Below are 19,594 nucleotides of genomic sequence, written 5' to 3'. Positions count from 1 at the left end.
GAGTTCTAATAGGAATAAAAATAAAAAATAAAAAATAGCAATAAAATATACATTGACACACATTTTATATTTATTTTTTATTTTCACCTATCATATCATACACAATATTAGTGATTAGGTTATGTAAAATCAACATTCAATATTAAAAAGTATTTGTTATCATTGTTATTTTAATATTCATTCTCTTTTGTAAAAAAAATTTATCTTTTGAGTTATTTATCCAAACGCTACAACTTTAAAATAAGTACTTTTATAACTAAAAATCCAAATACAAAATAACTTATTTATAAGCTGCTATTAATAAAAGTCCTTATATTTTAAGCTCCTTTTTCCAAAAGAACTTATTTAAGTTATTTACCCAAACTGGAGCTTAGTCACCCACATTAATAAACATCGATTCTCATCTTATCATAACATACACATTTAGTTTTACTCATGTGTTGTCCGTGTTGATAAATGATAATATATAAAATGAGAAACCAAAATCATTCTCAACTAATTAATGACACACTTTAATTTTCTATAATATTGCAATGTAAGCACTAGTTAATATTGTGACAACATAAATAATTGTACGTATTTAGATATAGCCAACTTTATAATAACATAAATAGTTATATCTAAATTACCAACCTAGCCAAAAATTTATAATTTAAATCGATTCTTAATTTATATGTTAATTACTCTCCTAAAACTTTTATTACGAATCATTTGAGCCTCACCTTAACATTCACCTACAATCATTCGAGCATGAAAAAAAAAATGAGAAGTTTAAGAGATCATTGGAAGAGTTCCCATTGATCTTATATTTCGTTTAACATGGGGCAATGTCCTTTCTGTTGGATTGGGCACATGCGTTGATGGTGCCATGGTGGAGAGATCCAAGATTGTGTTCTATTAAGGTACGGTAGTTGTGAAATTTATGGAATGAAGTTATTACTTTGATGTATGAATTGACTGCTAAATCTGCTTTTGAGGCTGATGTCAGTCTGAGATAATAAATGAAAAAAAAGCAGCACATAATAGATCATAGATGGGTAATAAACTAATAATGTTTCATTTTTAATATTTATTATTTTCAACCAACCCTTTATTTCTATGCTACGTGAATTAATGTATATAATTGTATGCGGTTATTTTTTTATATTAAAATATGAGTAAAGCTACGGAACCAAAAGCATATCAGCCAAAACCCAGCCAAATACCTTTGGATGAATTCAAAATCTCTACGAATTAATATATATGGATGTTTCTTCTACTAAGTATCAGAATGTTTCTTTTTCATATTAAATGGATGTTCTTTTATATATTTTTCGAATTTGTGATTGTTGGAGGTGGATAAGTTAATGTGAGAGAAAAGAGAAAGGTTTTTATAGGTTTTAATTAGGTTTAGTTAATTAATTTAAAATTTTTTAAATTTTAAATTTAAAAAGTTTAAAATTAATTAATTATTAATATGAATTAATGTAGTTTTGTTTAGCTTTTGGCTGATAAGCTTTTGGTTCCTTATACTTTTCCTTAAAATATTATTGGTGATTTTTATTAATATTACGATATTTTTGTGTAATACGAAGAGTGTATGAAATAAAAAGAAATAGTAACAATTTTAAATAAGAGAAAAAATAAAAAAATAATAAAAAATTATGAATCACAATTTTAAATAAGAAAAAAAAAATAATAAATTATGAATCACGATTTCAATTTTTTGTTATATAAATCGGCACTCACAATTTTTATTGTGCATTACGCTTATAAAATACACATATTTAAATTTATATTATATATTACACAGTTTCATTAATCATATAAAAAATAATTAATTTATCCCAAACAATATTTAATTTATGGCGAAAGTGATAGAGAGAGGACAGTTCCATGTCTAGTAGAAGTTGCACTGCCACAGTGCCACGGATTATGACCAGTCCTTATGACAAGTTAATTATGTAGCATGTACTCATTCAAGTACGGAGAATACTAAATTTGTACTTAAGATTATATGTCCATTTACATGTTAGATTAGAAAAATGGACTCCACAACAATTGTTTCTTCACTTTTTTATTTGGTACATACATATCTAAGCTACAATTCTCCCTTTATTGCATGTAAATGGGGGAGGTTAGTGAAATTGTTCACCACCACCTGAGTTAAAACTTAAAAGTAGATTAGCATTGCATTGCATTATTTATGTTATTACAATCAACTGAAGCACTTTTCTTTCCCTTTATTTTGTTTTTGAGCTAGAGGAATATCATATGAAGGTTGAACCATTCTTTGATACTAAGACTAGACAAGGACTTGTGGAAGAAAGTTCATAGTTATGTATCAGCTAAATTTCCACATTCAATATTCAATATTCAACATCTAACCAGATTAAATCGAGCATAATAAAATAATATGTATAATATTTTTTTTAAAAGAAATTTTTGTTTAAGTCAGATCGGTTTTATGGTTGGTTCTCAGTTGAGTTCATCCAATTGAATTGGTTCATTCAATCCAATTCTCAAACTTCTTTTTTTTTTTTTTATTTCTAAGAACCATGATGAAAAGACCTTTCTATTGTTTTATTTATTTGTTTTTATTCTTTCACCTTACAATGCTTGTCTCTTGTTGACCTTACCAATCTGGTGATCCATTTGGTCATTTTGTTATATGTCTAGCCAATTATAGTCCTTTTCCATCACATAGAATAATGAGTAAAATTTCTCATACATGAAGTTACTGAAGTAAGCCACATGGTTGTTTTGTCATATTGAATATTACACCTTACAATCTTTGATACTAATTGAAATAACATAAAAAGTAAGGACCATGAACCATTGAACCGTTTAATGGGCTGGTTTTCCAATTTGTATCCGAATTTCACATTTTCTTAACCACAAAATACTGAAATGAGTTTTGTGGAGAAGCAAACAACTACATTCTGTCTTTAATCAAAGTAACCAGAGTGGAATACAAGAGTGACTACTTAATCTTAATCAAAGTAAGCACAAAGTTCCATTGTAAATTTATGAAACATAACACACTAAATAGAAGAGAAGTTAAAAAAAAAATGGCTCCATAACAGATATTTCCATTACATGAAAATCCTGTAATCTGTCAAGTGTATGAAAATGGTGACTTGTTTTTGAGTGAAGACGGTTTAAGACTAGAGAGTAGTGTTTCCATTTCTATACTATGGCATGACCTGAATTTTAACTACTAGCCACGGTTATTAGGTGACCAATTACTGCAGTTAATATTCCAAGTAACCCACCGGCCATGACCTGCACCATGATAGATAAAAGTATAAGAAAAGAACCAAGATTTTTTATTATTCCAACTTAATGTTTATTTCTAAAACCTTTTCCCCCCTTCATTACTTACTATAAAATTAAAAGAAACGCCTATTTGGTCTCTTGTATTTGTTTCTTTCAATGATAGACAATGAATTAAGAAAGACAGTGACACATGTGGAATCTGTGCAATAAAGTATAATCTAGCAAATGCTATAACCTAATTATAATTATATACTAGGATGAACACATATTTATAACAATTTAATTTTGATGCACTGTGAGTATAAAATAGTTTTACATGTACATCCAATTACATAATGTCACCTCAGTAATTATAAATATCTACTATTAGTGCATCAAAATTAAACGAATCATGTGGAATATTTGTACAATGTATACAATGGGCACCAAGGATCGAGCTCTTAACCTTTCGGATATAGAGTTCTAATACCATATCATGATACCACTCATCTCAGAAGCTTCAACTGATGAGAAAAGGTAACATTAATGCTTATATCTCTAATACTCCATAAACCTCCATTGTACACATTGTACAAATATTCCATTGGCTCACTATATTTTCTCAAATTAAACTCTATTTATAACTTGAAATGTCTCATTCTGTTGGCAGCATTGAATGTGATGGAATCCTTAATGTGTAGGAATCAAATTAAATATATAAGCTCCGTGAACCTTAGCCTTTAATTTTGAAATGGTGGCATAAATTCCTTTAAGTTAGGATCCACCAAATGGTTGGTTACAGGAAAATCAAATGAAAAGTGATGATGAACCTGAGGGGGTGTGTGTCCAAGAAGCTCACGAAGTGGTCTGCTTTCGGCCAAAGGATGTTCAGCAGGAAGTTCGTATACAATTTGGTTCAGAACCTGTGAAAGTTTTTGCCATTTCAATTCAGTTAAAACCATTCAAAACAAATAAATAAAAAAGAAGAAATAGACATAAATGAAACCTCTGCTTGGCGTCCTGCCTGCAATCTTACACCGGTGGCATCATACATCACCTGCCAAAATATGAACCTGTTTGTTTAAACATTTCTTAATCCTAACTTAGAAACTGATTTATATTCTAAACATACATGCCTAGCTAGTCATGCAAGTAGAGCTATGTATAATAAAGAATAGATTGATCCTTCTTTACATCAAACTATAACATTTATGAGATTTTGATTATAAAACAATTAACCTTTCTATCTAGTAAACATGAATGATCGTAACCCTAATTGTTTGAGGGGAAGAGAAGAGATTGTTACAATAAGAGCTAAAACTAAGGCGGTGGCAAAAAGAGGTCCTCCAAATCCTTCTTGGAAGCCAACGGAAGCAGTGAGAGCAGTGACAGTTGCTGAATGAGAAGATGGCATTCCACCAGACCCAACAAATTGCTTCACGTCCCATCTTCTTTCCTTGTACCTGCATATCTATCAAATATGAGATATCAGATTAATTAACAATTGTAATCCGTTTTCAAATTAAAAGAAGAATTCACGTGTCCAAGAATATGAGGGGATCGGATCAAGAGAGAGAGAGAGAGAGAGAGTGAAAGAAACGAACCAAGTGGTGAAAAACTTGATGGATTGAGCAATGAAGAAAGCAACGATGGAGGAAATGAGAGGATAATTGGTAAAGATTGATGAATGCATGATTGGGAATTTGTAATAATGCATTGCATGGACTGAGGTTTGTTATATGATAAGGGAGATAGCTAAGATCGTATTCATGATGATGATCGATGATCAACGCCTTCTCAGAGTTTAGTTCTGTTACTTGTTCTTTCATTCATCAAAGCCTAACTAACGGTCATACCTTACCTTTCTCATCATAACTGAATCCACTCCCCTTTTTTTCTTTTTCTTTTTTTTTTTCTCGATGGAAATTATTTTCTCTTTGATAAGTCTATAGCCGCCAACTGCCGAGCCGGCTCTTATGACAAAAAAAATTCTATATTTGATTGCTCTCTTAAAATGAAAAAATATTTTCGTGAAGAAAAATATCACGAATTTTATTTTTCTCGCAAGAAAACTGACACATTTTTTGGATCAAGAAAACTATCTAGTACACGTGTTTCGACCAAGATTATTGTATTTGTATGTACACTATACACCCACTTGCGTGTATACACACAATCTAGTACACCTTTTTTTTTAAATGAAATAAAATTTATAGATTTAATAAATATTGACCATAAGTACATAACATAATCGTTTTTTTAAGAAAAATGACATACGAATTTTTAGGATAATAAATATATTTTTGTTTCAAAAAGATATATAAAGATCAATTTGTAATCGTAATTTTTTTCTAAATAAAATCTCTCTTTAATTGCTTTTCAAAAAATACAAAACAGAATATTTATTTTATATTTCTCTTTTTAAGCACAAGCAAATATTTTAAAAATAAATAAATAAATAAATAAGTAGTCACTTAGAAAAGAATACAATATTAATTGATGTTCAAGGTAATTTAAAAGGACAAATAGACAAGCACAGTGGTAATAATCATGGCGGTGACAATAATGGAACATTTCTTAAAGCCTTTTTCAAATCTAAGAAAAGGGTTGAACTATATGTAAAGACTATGATAATAATGAAGAGGGACCATTATACTCCCACAATAATGGGGACAATTTCAAGTGAGCTTATATATACATGACTGAGAATTTATTTTTCCTGTTCACTAGCAAACACAGTTGATAATTTTCCAACAAATAATCCTAAAAGAGCTTTTTCTTTTTCTTTAGGGCTGAGAGTTCACTCTCTAGGATTGCAAATCACTGATTCCTCCCGCCCTAGGAAGATAATTGTATCATAAATGAGGTAGAGCTTCAAATTTTGTTTGCCTTCTGTTTCAACCAGTGGAAACAGAGTAGAGGTGCTGCCACACTCCCCTATAACATTAAGCCACAGACAGGACATAAAGAAGGAGCTTTTTCTGACCACCTTGGATTGGATTCGCTTTAATATTAAGACCCCAAATCTAAAGTAAAAGGCTAAATGGCTAGAGCGTATCTTTTCCAACCAAATTCTTCAGTTCTGCCTTTGCTGCTTCCATCACCACCTTGAAGTCTATATGTGTATACCTTCCCCTGCATTCACAATTAAAAGTTGATTAGATGACAAACATTACCAGTGTATTCAAATTAAAACCCCTCTTTTCTAAGATTCCAAAAATATCAATCATATTCACGAATTTTATTTACTATTAGGATAATGTTTAGGAGGATTTTTTTTTTTAACACTACATCTTTATTACTCTGCATGTGTGCGCATGTTAAAATAGACTCCGTCACTGAAGTTGGTCACAAAAAGAAACTATATTATATTGCAGTTAACGAAGCGAAACTTGTTAACTATACCTTTAACGAATTAGATTTACCTACATTGCTATTGGTGCATGTGTCTGTACAGAAATCTAACAAAACACACCATTTCAAGTAGCCAACTTTCTTGTTTTATTTGTTACCACTTACTACCGACAAAAAGTATCAAAAAGTCATCAAGTTAAAAGTTCAAATAGCGATGTACCAAAAATGGGTTCTACACCAAATGGTAGAAGGATATGCCGGGCTTGCAATTCCGTGCATTATCCTGGCCACAGCTCTTGGTGTAAATTTTGCTTGTGAATTGCTCTGAAGAAAGACCTGATGATTCCCAAAAAACAAGTTATTTTACAATTTTTCTCCAAAAATTTTACCAAAGATACAAAGAATGCCCATGCCTGATGGTTGATGCCATCAGTGAAATGACAACTTACCTTAATATCAGCCCGCAGGAAAGGGCTGCACACGTAAACAGAGAATCAGTAAGTATGTTGTCACATATAACAATCTTATCTTAGTATCTAATTTTCGATTTTCATATGTTCTTGTAATATATCTAATATTCATTCCAAAAATATCTAAAACTACTCATTTTGATTCAATATTTTAACATTATAAAATTAAAATGAGTGGTTGTAAACATTTTTAGGTGTGTAAATTCATTGTGCTCCCAAGGAATAAGTATAACCTTGTCATTACATAAGCTCAATACTAAAAAATTTAGTAATAATAATTAATAAGCACCTGCTTTGACCAATTTTCTTGCAGGAATCATTGTTATCATCAACTCCAGCAAAGTAATCCAATATTTTCGTTTGCAAGCATGGTGTGTGATTGTTATCACTGCAACCATGCATCTTGTCACATAAATTTATGGCAAAATTTGCAGCATTAAGCATTACATCTATCTTTTGTACCTATAGTAAAGCCGCCGGAAAATGATCAATCAATAATAACTCAGACGGTAAAACTACAACAAATGCATGGTTCAGAATATGTGATTATTGAGAAGAACATGGGAAATCACAACGAGTCAATGCCATAATCTGTGTGTTTGAATCCCATAAAACAAAAGACAACTATGTGGAGGAATAAATGTGTGATAAGCTTGATCTGTCAGTACTAAAGTTTACATACCTTACAACTTTCAACATCTGATAACCATTGGGTAACAGCTGTTGATAGCGAGAAAAAGTCCGTCGGGACTTGAATAATCTTATAACAGTAGGCCAAATCCTTCATTTCATAAGTTATTTCTCCCGTTAACTGAAATTTTTCACGAATGACATGTTTAGATCAAATATATACATTGCTTTCAATACACATACAACAGCCAGAGCTAACTAAATAAAGAACAAAGATTAGATACGGCATTTTTTATGTTCCAAACTAGAACCAAATAAGATAATTGCTTTAGAGTATACTCAAATTTATTTAAATAAAAACAAAGAAGGCTCCCTCATATACAATAGACATTTTCTGAGTGCATGTGAACACAATAAAAAATATAACCACTAATCCAAACCTTGAGATTGTACAACTGATTTGTTAACTCAACTGCTGTAACCCCCACGTCATTTGCCACGGATGGAATGTCAAAAACATACAGCCCTTGCTTATATTCAGATCTGAAAGGGTGACAGCAATTATTCAGATAAACAAGAAATGCATGAGGGAAAGCAGAGAACAACTGCAAAACTGTTTTCAAAAACCAAGAGCCATCAGCAGGTAGGAGTAGGACTTTATGGGAATTGAACGTTTGGAATCAAACTCAATCTAGAGAGTTGACGTTATGAACATTAAAATAACGCAATGACCATCTGGTAGAAACAGGAAAACATTTGAAACAGAGAAAAGCCAAGAAACCGAATATGCTTCTTATCACCTCTTCAGAATAACAGCAACAGCATAATTCCTTTGGGCAAGCATAGGTGGGGGAGTCTGCATTAATGGCCAAAAATCAAAATAAGTAACCATGTGATTAGAAGGTCATACAGGATTTATTTATAAATTAATGTATATATAAAGCATTTTTTATTATTTGTCTCATGTGACATCTACGTGCAGTCAAAGGGGAGTCTGTACACACCTTATGAAATGTCAAATTGCAAGTTGCATTTATCTGTGGAAGTAAATACAAGTACTTCACATCTCCCAACTCCAAGCGTGTCAAAATTGTTAGCATCACCTGGTAAATGAAAATATTGAAGACGGATAAGCTGTAGACTAATACTCGACAAAGGTAATGCATAAATAACAAGAGCCCTACAAGAACCATTTTTGTTATAAGTATGTGCATAAAAAATAAAAATATAAAAAGATGTGTCATTATTAGCACAATTCATTCTGCAACAGGCTATCAAGAATGCTTTCTAATTTTTAACTGAAAATCAATCATATGGGCTTATGGAGTATCAAATTCATAAATTGAAAGACACAATAGTACTGAGGAGAGGACCTCTTCTTTCATATCAAACTTGCGTGAAGAAGATTCTTTAATTAACGAACATATTCTCCCACAGGAGCTCTTCTCAGCAGGAAACACTTCATGCAGAAATTTGTTCACTGTGTATTCATCTACTCCTTCACTGAGGATTAAGATTTGGATTAAATGAAGAACACTTTGACAATAAGAAAGAAAGAAAAAATAATTTTATTACCTGTACATTAGACTGCGAAGTTTGAAATATGTTTCATCATCATAGAATAGGTGACAATAGGACAACCTCCCATCCCTTCCAGCACGGCCTATCTCCTAAAAAAGCCAATTCAAATATTCAAAAAGACCTATGAAAGAACATTTTGCTATATTTTTACTAGTTTAAAAAAAATCATATACCTGCACATACTCCTCCAGACTTTTAGGCAGACTATAATGAATTACCTGAACACAAATATGACATGGGTTTCCAGAATGATTTAGTTTGACATACAAGATATTTATATAGGAATGTGAATATTCATAGAAATTGATGCAGAAAAGCATAATATGTTAATAAGCCTTACAGCTCCAACATCACTTTTATCCAGTCCCATACCAAATGCCACAGTTGCAACAACCTTCATAAAAAGTCACAAGGAGTCAGTTGGCAAATAAATTTGTGTCTGAAGCACCAATAGGAGAAAACATGATGAATATTATAGAACAATGAATTTAAGCACCACAAAATTGAAAAAACTGGAAATTAGAACAAAAATTTTTATCTTACCACTCTGATCTTGTTGGAGGTAAACAACTCTTGGACATAGTTGCGTTCCTTTGAACTCATACCACCATGATAACTCTATTTTAATCCAAGTCAAGCATCAGATTTATAATTCAGCAGCAAGGCTTAACAGAATTATCTACATATTGAAAGAGAAATGTACAGCTAACCTTTGCCGAGATATTGTTATCATTCAAGTATCGGCTAATCAAATCAGTTTCAGACTGCAACAAGAAAAGAAATAATTGATTCCCAACAAGAAAAGCATTATAACATCACCACTAAAGAAAACGAACTTATGTAATTAACTATCTTCTATCTGAACAATTAGGAAAAGCAAGCAATACTACACATTTTCAATACTGAATGGAAGAAGGGATAATTTACAACTGACAAATGGGTTCAAGACATTCATAGTATCCTGGAGTTGAAAGTTGGAATAAAGCAATCCATATACACACCTGAAATTTGCAGTATATGATAATGCTTTGAACTTCAGCAAAAGGAGAAGACTTCATGAGAACCAGAAGGTCTTTCATTCTATTATGTTCAGTAAGTATGTATAAGTTAACCAAAGTTCAGATAAGGTAAGGAAAAAATGCAGGTTAAAGCAGAAAATCAAAGCATCTAACTTGCCTATTTTTCAGCAAAGACACCGATAAATGAAAATTGTCCCTTAGTTGTGTCTTTTGAATAATATTTGTGCAAGGAATATCTAGAGCAGACATGATGGCATCTAAAGTTGTGTTTGTAGCAGTTGCTGTCATTGCAAGAATAGTACCTACATTAAGCCTTTTACGGAGCAAAGATGCTCTAAGTCTCATGAATGATGGTCGGAAATTGTGAGACCTGTAGAAACGTTAATCACAAGATCAACAGGGAAGCAGATCAAAGTGGAAACATTAATATGAACAAAATGCATCCGAACCCCTCACCATTCAGAAATACAGTGTGCTTCATCAACAACAAGAAGTGAGATGCCTGACATACCAGAAATAACAGACAGAAACTCCTCATTCAGGAAGCGCTCTGGGGAAACAAAAAGCACCTATATGAATTAGAATTGCAAACATTAGCCATATGTAACAACTAACAAGTACTACCATCACCAGTAAATAAAACTGGCATGCAAATCTATCATCTGCAATGGCCTAAAAACAAAAGTTATTGCATCTTGTGCAATAAAAGCAACCACTCTGCAAGAGTTCAACTTTTTTCTTCACTATCAAAACCAAACCAAAGTAGCATTCAGTTGCAGAAACTCACCTTCACTGCACCTTGTCTAAGCTGGTTGAGTGTTTCAGCTGCTTCCTCAGATGTCTACAATTGTTTAATAACGAACCAAACAAAAAGATTAAATAACCACGTCCCATACATCCATCATAATAAGTAAATTACATCAGATGAAATACCTGACTGCTGCTTAAACAACCACCCCTAATCACAGGGGGCAGTTGCCTTAGCTGATCAATCATCAAGGCCACCAATGGACTGACAACTAGGGTAATCCCAGGCAAAATCAAGGCAGGCAGCTGATAGCAGAGTGACTTCCCTGCACCAGTTGGCAAAATAAGCATGGTAGACTTCCCGGTAAGAACCATCTTGATTGCCTCCAGCTGCCCATCTCGAAAACTATCATAGCCATAAACCAAGCTCAGCAAGTTCACCAAATTCTCATCCGAAGGCTCAGCTTGAGCAGCAGACACTGCTTCGTCCACCAATTTCAACTGAACCTCACTAGCTCTGCAAGTCTGCTTTTGCTTCTTTTGCCCACTCTCTGTAACCAACCCTTCTTCATCATCAAAACCAAGTTCCTCTTGATCCTCCTTCCCTTGACGTCCCACTTTACCTCTACTTCTTCTTGTGTACCTTCTACCGCCAGAAAATCTCCCACTTTTCTTGTACCCCTTGTTCATAAACTTCCTCCTCTTACCACCACCACTCAAGTTCAATTTCACAAAGTTCCCTTCCCCGCCACATTTTTGCAGCTTCACGGCTGGCAATGGTGCATTTGCCCCTATCAGGTTAGGATGCTGCCTCTTCCCGGATGTCCCCTTTACTCTAGAACCAACTCCAACTCCAAATCCTTCTTCTGCTTCTCCTCTCTTTCCAAAGCTCTCCTTTTCTCTAGAAACAGCTCCAAGTCCTCCTCTTTCTTCCTCTTCTTCTATCTTTCCAAATTTCCTCTTATCTCTGGAACCAAACCCGAGTCCTTCTTCTTCTCTCCTTCCACATTGCCCCTTTTCTCCTTCGGGGAAAGCACGAGCATAATCAAGTCCAACATTGGTGCCCAGATTGGACGTAGAATCGAGTAGCGGTTCGTTTCCAGAAGCTTCAAAACTTATAGAATGTCTTCGGATCTTCGAGAAGGAAGCGGATTTGGAGAAGAACCCCGCCGGGAGGGTTTCGAGGGGCTGGGAAGTGGACGGGGGTGCGGGGTCACAGTCGGAGGACCGACGAATTTGAAACGGTAGAGCGGTCGGGAGGGAGAAAGGGTCTTGGAGTTGGTGGCTTGGTTCGGGTAGCGGATCGTGTTTGGATTGGGTTTTATCGGGTGCAGAAGGGCGCTTCTTGGAGCTCGAGGTTTTGGTTCTGATTCTAGATTTTCCGGAAGGAACACGAGGTGGTTGTGGCGGCGGCGGAGGTTGTGGTGGCGGCGGTGATGGAGTTGCTCGTCGTGGAGGAGTTGCAGAGACATGGGATCCGTCAGAGTCAGAATCGGAGTCCATCTTTGTTGGTAGGGTCGGAGCACAATCGTAAGAAGATAAATAGCAGGGTTGCAAAACAACCAGGGTCTCCTCCCATACAAATTAAATCTTCAGCTGCTGAAAATGCTGCTGTTGGAGTAAGAACTAAAGTGCAACATAATCAATTAACTGATGGAGTAAGCGCAACAGATTCAACAATTCTTGAACTTCAGCAAATTGCAATAAACGTTTACCTGTGAGTGGATGGTGGCGGCTGGAGCACGAAGAAGAAGAATGCAGGGGAGGCGCCGAGGCGGAGAGCGGCTGCGGGATGGGCTGAGTGACTCAGCTCTCTGAGTGGTTGTCGTTGCCCTACGCGGTAGTGCTACCATACTACCATACCATTGTTTCAGGCAAGCCAGAATTTTCAATGTTCACAGGGCACGTTCCCGCCAATTTCTTGCTTTTTTCGTTTTTGCCCTTTCTTGTTTTTAGTCGGATCTTTTCCTTTTTACCGGGAGCTTAGCGGACTTAACTCCCTTGGGGCTTAAATTATGGGCTACATCGGGCTTTCCAAATTTATTAGTGCATTTGTTCAAAACTAAGCCCATTAATAAGTAATTGCTCCTGTCCCCCCCCCCCCCCCCAAAACCAAAAAAACGGTAATTGCTTAATCTTAATCACCTACATTAACTTAATAGCTATAAATATATTTTTGTATAAAAGCTTTATTCTCCTTAGATATATATATATAAATCTTAATTTTTTAACTAAAATTTAAAAAAAAAAAATTATGCATGAACTTTTTTTGCCATTCATATTTATGGTAGATACCTTTTTTTTTAAAAGGTACAAATTATCTTTTTTGTTGGTATTATAACAGGACTAAAAAAATGAAAAAAAAAACTAATTACAAATTAAATAGGATAAAAAAATTTCTTATTCATTAATCATCATCCCTAAGATCTTAATGACTTCTTTAAGAATTACATATAAAAAATTAAACTCTTATCAATATTTAAATTTATCCAAACTAGATAATTAGGATATCTATTTTCTCCCCAATATATATTTACAAAAAGTACATCCAATTTTTTCTTCTTACAGCTACTAATACTTGCTAACAAAATTAAATTTCAGCTGATATTGTACTTGTGCTATGTTATGTATATATACAATAGAATATAATGCCAAAAATAATGAAGAATAACTCAAAAGGAAAGAAAACATATGCTTTTATCACAATCTTAATGAATATGTATAAGTGAGTTTGTAATTCACATTTCCACTGGTCAATAGTGGATCACTTAATTGAGAATGAAATCAAATCAAACAATAATATGCAGAACACGGAGGGAAAGCAATCATCTACATGCCTCTAACTGATCGGCCTTCCAATAAAAATGGGGAAAAGAAAATAATTAACTTTACAATTGTGTGAAACAGGGTTGTAATGTAACCAACATAAAAACCAAATGGTTATTCTGCACAAGCACTTAGCTAAGCTCTAGTGTGTAATTGTATATTATATAGTCAAACTTGAAGAGCCGAAATTCCGAAAATGCTGCTCAACTTTGCAGTTTGCACTCACATTATAATGCAATTACACTTTGATTCAAGCTTATTAGGGGGTGGCTTCAGGCCCTCTACCTTATCGAGAAGCCCAATGGTGCGTGGCAAAGACTTGTGCACGTTTTCATCCTTCTCAGTCTTATTAGCAAAAAGAGATTTTACATCAGTTTCCGGTGTTGTTGGCTTCACTTTTTGGGGCTTGGAAGGGCGCTTGCTATCCATTCGGTTTCGAGAATCCTTTTTATCAGAATTGGCCTTCTCCAATATAGTCACTGTTGGTTCAGAACCTTCAAGAGGGTCTAAGAGTTCCTTTTCCATTGCTATTGTTGCAGCCTGATATGCAAGATCGTGGATTATAGAGCTGCAAAAGAGTATGGTATCTGTTGCTTCTTCAAGTGTAAGGCTTCTAGTGTTGCCAGCACCTTGACACTCCACTGTAATTGTTGATCCCTCTGCCATAATAAAGCATTAAAAATATGTCATAATAAAGTTAGAAACTGCACTAATGGAACTCTTATTCTTAACTTGATCCACGAAAAAGCCTTATAAATCAGATGAAGCTACAAACGAATATCATTGTAAAAATTCATGTAGGTCCTTAAATTGCTATATTCATACCTATGCCATGGGAGTATTCTGCGGTATTGAGCTCAGAAACAAAATCTCTAGGAGAATCATTGGAAGAATGTAGGACAGAATGTTCCTGAGATTCATCCACAGTGCACTTTGATACCATTGACAGATTCCCATCTGCCACACCACTATCATTCTGGCAAAAGTTTTCTCCTTCTATTTCTGATTTTATAATTGCAGAATTGTTGGTACTAACCAAAGCATCCCTTCCATCAACATTGGTGATTTTGATACCATTTTTCTCATCAAGAGATGACATTGGATCCTTAAGCGATGCTTCTGTATTTGAGATGCTGCTAGCATGATCTGGATGGTCGTCAACATAACTGTATGAAATACAATCTCCATAATTTCGAAAAGATGTTATCAAATTGTCATCTGACCGTACACCAATAGCCTGGCTTAACATTTCTGTTTCAGAAGCATCAGTTACTCTGCTATAATCATGTTTTTCAAGTTTATCTTCTTCAACAAAAATTGGAACTATAGAAGCATCGATTACATATGTCACTGCATCTTCCGAAGCTTGGAATTCACATACATCTTTAGGCTTATCCTGCAGTATGCCACATCCTGTATTGATAGAAGTTTCTGGTACCATAAAATCTAAACCATGGTGAGAATGGTTTGACGTTCCAGAGATAGATGAAGCAGTGCTTGGACACTTGATCCTTGGGTCATGTTTGCAGTCAACATTCAATTTCTTGCCAATTGACTGCCTTTGCACATGAAATTCAGAATGTTTTGCTGGGCTGAAATCAACAGATGATAAGGCAGAATAACTATGATGCCCAGTTGATCTTCTTATACCATTTACACTGCCTCTTGGAAAATAAAGATCATCATAAGATAAGGTTGCGGCAGTGACAGTCCTGCCCTGAACTATGGTTCCTCTGCTGCTCCTTGACCTTCTCAACAATACAGAAATGCCATTGCCTTCCAAGAGGTGGTTCACTTTCAAATTTGGGCGATCCTGGGAATGATATAACTCTTGATCCGTAAGATGATTATCTGGCTTCTTGTAATCAATCCCTGATTGATCCACCTCTAGCTGGCAGGAGTGCATCTGTGCACTTTCCTCCACAGATGAACTTGGAGTAGGACCTTGTTGCAAGTGACCCTGAATTACTTCAGGGGACGAAGATTGACTTCCCTTGGCTTCTTGTTCATCAAGAAAAACTCTCATGTTACCCGCATCAGACCCAACTGGTTGTTGATCTATTTCAGCTAATGGTTTTTGTTCTGCAGGGAAATTTGTAGAACTCTCTGAAGAGTCGTTGGAAACTTCCAAATTTGTCTCTGCAATGTTATGTCTCAATAAGGTGTTTTCCCTGCTGCACTGCGGACAAAGCTTGATATACTTCTCAGCTTGTTCGGTGACCTCATAGCAACAACCACAACTAGAACAAGTTGCTATATTTTCAAAACAGGCAGGTTCAGAAATATCACCTCTGACATTGGAAGTTTTTGAAGTTACATTTAATTCTGTATCAATATCATGATGGATAGAATCTTTAGATTCAGCAGGATCTAAATTAATCTTAGGCTGTATAGTTTCATTGTGCAGGAGATCAATTGATTCATCCTTGATTACACATCCAATATTTTCATTTAATATATCGATTTCATCAAAGGAAAATACTTCTTCATGAATATCAGAATATAATATCTTCTCAGTTCCCTTTACCCTGTCATCTTGATTTTGGTCACTCCCTTTGGTGTCTTGTGCACAACTTCTTCCATGATCAGAGCTCACATTGCTGATTGAAGTAGCAGAAGAATCGCTGTATACAAGGGAACATTTTGCCGAATTTGCTTTCCCAACATAAAAAGTTGTACTTGGCACACTAGATAGAAGTGGTCTGAACATTTTCTGATGACTTTTTCTATCCTGCATGCCATTACAAGGTAATTAACAAGAATTTGTAGAGTGATCATAAACAACGATAAAAAAGAGGCTATAAAGAAAACTATAGCAAAAGACGGCGATATGTAGGGAGGAGTGCACAACTCTTAGGAAAACAGAGGATTATAAACAATAGTATGCAAACCATACATAACCACAAATTGGTATTCTCTATCACTAGGAACTGAAGATGTGTTGACCAATCGAAAGAAAAACCTAGTTATAACTTGTAACAATCATGCTAGTACAAGCATTCAACATTATTAGCAGTATCCAGACAAAGTCAAGGATGAAAAAACATGAAACTATGTACTTGGAAGTGTTGTATATTCAAGAGTAATTTAAAATTTTGTTGAGGACAAAAGAACCAAAAAAGCATTGTACAACATATTACTCAAAGATAGATATAGCAAATATTATATTGAAGTGTTGGTTGTTGACAGCATAGAATGATCTAAGACGGCTGATTCAAAGTAAAGTGCACAAATGAGATAAACTAATTCCAAATATGATATTGTAAAGCAAGAATGACAACCCTATTAAGACAAATCAAGGTCTAAATGGCATAATCGCTACAAACAGACAGTAAATCACACAAGTATTGAGAAGAGGAGTTTGAGAGAACTAGACAATAAAATACCATCTGCCGGAGAGCAGAATCAAATGATCTTTTAGGAGCAGAATTTGGGGACGCCATGCTGGACGATTTCTTGGAAGTAGGATATTTGACATTGGAACGTGAACCACCCTTTATTGAATTTGCTCTATCTAAACTTCCCACTGGGATAGATTGAAGAGAGTCTACATCATCAGCACCAGATGATGCAACAGAATCCTTGCTGTATGAACTGAATTGATCTCGATCTTGACTGAGAAAAGAGCTGCTACTCCAAGAAGCAGTAGGAGACACTGATTGCCTACTGAATTTGCTGGTTGAATCCCTACCATTTCGGGATGCTGGAATTTTTGGTGGATCAGCCAAAGAAGTACAGAGATTGGGAGGAGCAGCACAAGAGAAATTGGAAGAACTAGTTTGCCATGCTCTTATCTTTGGTGAAGCAAAGTTCCCACGGCTTGTCTTAACAGGCGAAGCTCCTCTAATCCCTGATGAGATTGCAGGACCAACGGAGCCAGTGCTGGTCCTCCGAGGGGTAGGAGTTGAACTTCTTCTTACATAACTTCTCTCCATCTGAAAGAAAAGGCTATCCAACATAAGATGGATTATAAGAATAACAACTACTGCATTTTTCAAAAGGATGAAACAAAGTTTAGATGAATTTGCATAAGTATTCATAAGCATTACTATATAAATGGATTCAAAGTCCCACCGTTGAAGATCTTGATATGGAAATGGGTTTACTCTGAGAACTTCCTCTGCCTACAACATTTATTTGTTGTGGTTCATCATCTAATGAAGGAAACAGTGGTGTGTCAGGGGGTGTGAACAACCTATACATGAATAAAACAGACATTTAGCACATTAGTAATGAGCCAATACCAGTAATCAACTTATGCACATGTTAAGTACCAAAAGCCTTGTAATCAAGAAATTAGCTTTGAATATTTTTTTCGGAAGAAAAACCAATTCTGCACAAGGTGGATCCAGAATCACAACATATGGTCACATAACAGAACAAGTAGAGTTCAAATAGCAGAAGAAAAGACAACACACCAGCCATAGTCATTTTCGTCATCATCTGCATTGAGCAAGTCACTGGTTTCTCCTTGGCCATGAATGGAAATCCTAACCTTGGTATCCGGAAAATGCCTCAACTGCATAGCTGTATGAAGTAAAATTCAAGATAAAAGGAGCGAATTCATGAGTATTACCTAAATAAACCAATTAAAAAGAAAAAAGATACAGAAGATTACAAAATGGATCTTCCAAGTCATCCGATGGCTGAAGTAGAAAATTCTCTTTGGACTCCATTTCAATGAACAAAGCAAGATCGTCATCATCATCTTGTCTCTCCCTGAAAAGCAATCCGTCTTGTCTTGGTTCTTTCGCCGGAGAGAATCTCATTGCTAAGGAAGGTGGCATCTCCCTCCCCAAAATTCAGTGTCAAACAAGTAACGCCTCAAGTTCTGCATACAAAGCCAAAATCAAATTTATTTAGCAGTGCAATACTGCAATATACTAAAAATATTATCGTATAAAATTTAAGGCATTGATCGATTTAGCTAAAACTTATTTAGAGGGAGATGAGATAACACGTCCAGACTCCAGAAAGGTCAAATTACAAAGCAAATGGGTCTTTCTGCCAACTAATACATAATATTGATATTTGAGGACCATGGTTATTACTATTGGTTAGTGCGGTAACTTTTGAACCCTTCGTAGCTTTGCTTACAAGTTTTGTGTGTTGTCTGCGTTCAAGTTTAATCTAGAATCTTCGGATAGACCCTTCAATTGCATGAATGTGCGCAACATGTACTGGTATTAGTAACTGACTTACGTTAATTTGTTGAATTTCTTACCTGACACAATAAATTATATATTGAGCCGTAGAGCTATTCCGAACTTCAAATTAAGTAATAAGCAGGACTGCAAAACCCGTAGAATGAATGAAAGGATGAACAACACATTGGTTTAATTGAAGTGAGGACGTGTTGGATTACGGTTATAGCTGGAGGATGGTGGAGGAGGTGCTTACTAGTCACTATCACTTTATAGTTTATATTATTCCCTCTCCGCCTCCGCATGCTAAAAATTTCGTTTTTGAAACTCTATTATTCAAATCTGTTTCGCTACAAATCAATTCCCTTTAAGTTTTTTTTTTATATTGTTATTAGTTGAAAATCGTTAGATAATTTAATATATTTAATTAAATTATTATTTAACGATTTTTTATTAATAATTTTATATAAAAATAATTGTATATAAATTTTTATTTATTTTAATCAATTGTTTTTGTAGGAAAAAAAAATATTGATCGAACAAAATTTAATTTTTAAAAATTAAATAATATAATAACTAATAATTT

General features: G+C 34.6%; 3 protein-coding genes across 4 annotated transcripts; all 3 read right to left on the bottom strand.

The window, feature by feature from the left end:
• Positions 1-2,817: 2,817 nt before the first annotated feature.
• On the bottom strand, positions 2,818-5,177 carry LOC130967568 (uncharacterized). 2 transcript variants are annotated; one of them, XM_057892487.1, is made up of 5 exons: positions 4,842-5,177; positions 4,544-4,708; positions 4,244-4,294; positions 4,068-4,160; positions 2,818-3,264 (listed from the first exon to the last, which is right to left on the bottom strand). In XM_057892487.1, exons 1-5 carry the CDS (start codon positions 5,064-5,066, stop codon positions 3,193-3,195), a joined length of 606 nt encoding a protein of 201 aa, XP_057748470.1. In that variant the 5' UTR covers positions 5,067-5,177; the 3' UTR covers positions 2,818-3,192. The 2 variants fall into 2 exon arrangements, with proteins under 2 accessions (XP_057748470.1, XP_057748471.1); XM_057892488.1 differs by having other exon boundaries at positions 4,544-4,700; positions 4,842-5,076.
• Positions 5,178-5,852: 675 nt separating this feature from the next.
• LOC130967567 (ATP-dependent DNA helicase Q-like 5) lies at positions 5,853-12,541 on the bottom strand. Its single transcript, XM_057892486.1, is given in 18 exon segments — positions 5,853-6,372; positions 6,812-6,927; positions 7,041-7,065; positions 7,351-7,523; positions 7,744-7,872; positions 8,132-8,234; positions 8,492-8,547; positions 8,696-8,794; positions 9,065-9,194; positions 9,267-9,361; positions 9,446-9,490; positions 9,613-9,666; positions 9,816-9,890; positions 9,983-10,036; positions 10,274-10,661; positions 10,748-10,860; positions 11,079-11,132; positions 11,225-12,541. Coding segments are annotated over 18 exon segments (3,114 nt in total). The 3' UTR covers positions 5,853-6,284.
• A 1,268-nt stretch (positions 12,542-13,809) lies between these two features.
• LOC130969743 (uncharacterized) lies at positions 13,810-19,132 on the bottom strand. The gene is made up of 7 exons (XM_057895611.1): positions 19,089-19,132; positions 18,483-18,695; positions 18,283-18,391; positions 17,939-18,059; positions 17,251-17,799; positions 14,690-16,595; positions 13,810-14,523 (listed from the first exon to the last, which is right to left on the bottom strand). The coding sequence occupies exons 2-7, from the start codon at positions 18,649-18,651 to the stop codon at positions 14,087-14,089; spliced, it is 3,291 nt and encodes a 1,096-aa protein (XP_057751594.1). The 5' UTR covers positions 18,652-18,695; positions 19,089-19,132; the 3' UTR covers positions 13,810-14,086.
• Positions 19,133-19,594: the final 462 nt, after the last annotated feature.

Source organism: Arachis stenosperma, chromosome 3 (assembly GCF_014773155.1).
Source record: "Arachis stenosperma cultivar V10309 chromosome 3, arast.V10309.gnm1.PFL2, whole genome shotgun sequence".
Classification (NCBI taxonomy): domain Eukaryota; kingdom Viridiplantae; phylum Streptophyta; class Magnoliopsida; order Fabales; family Fabaceae; genus Arachis; species Arachis stenosperma.
This window is presented reverse-complemented; position numbering and strand designations above follow the sequence as displayed.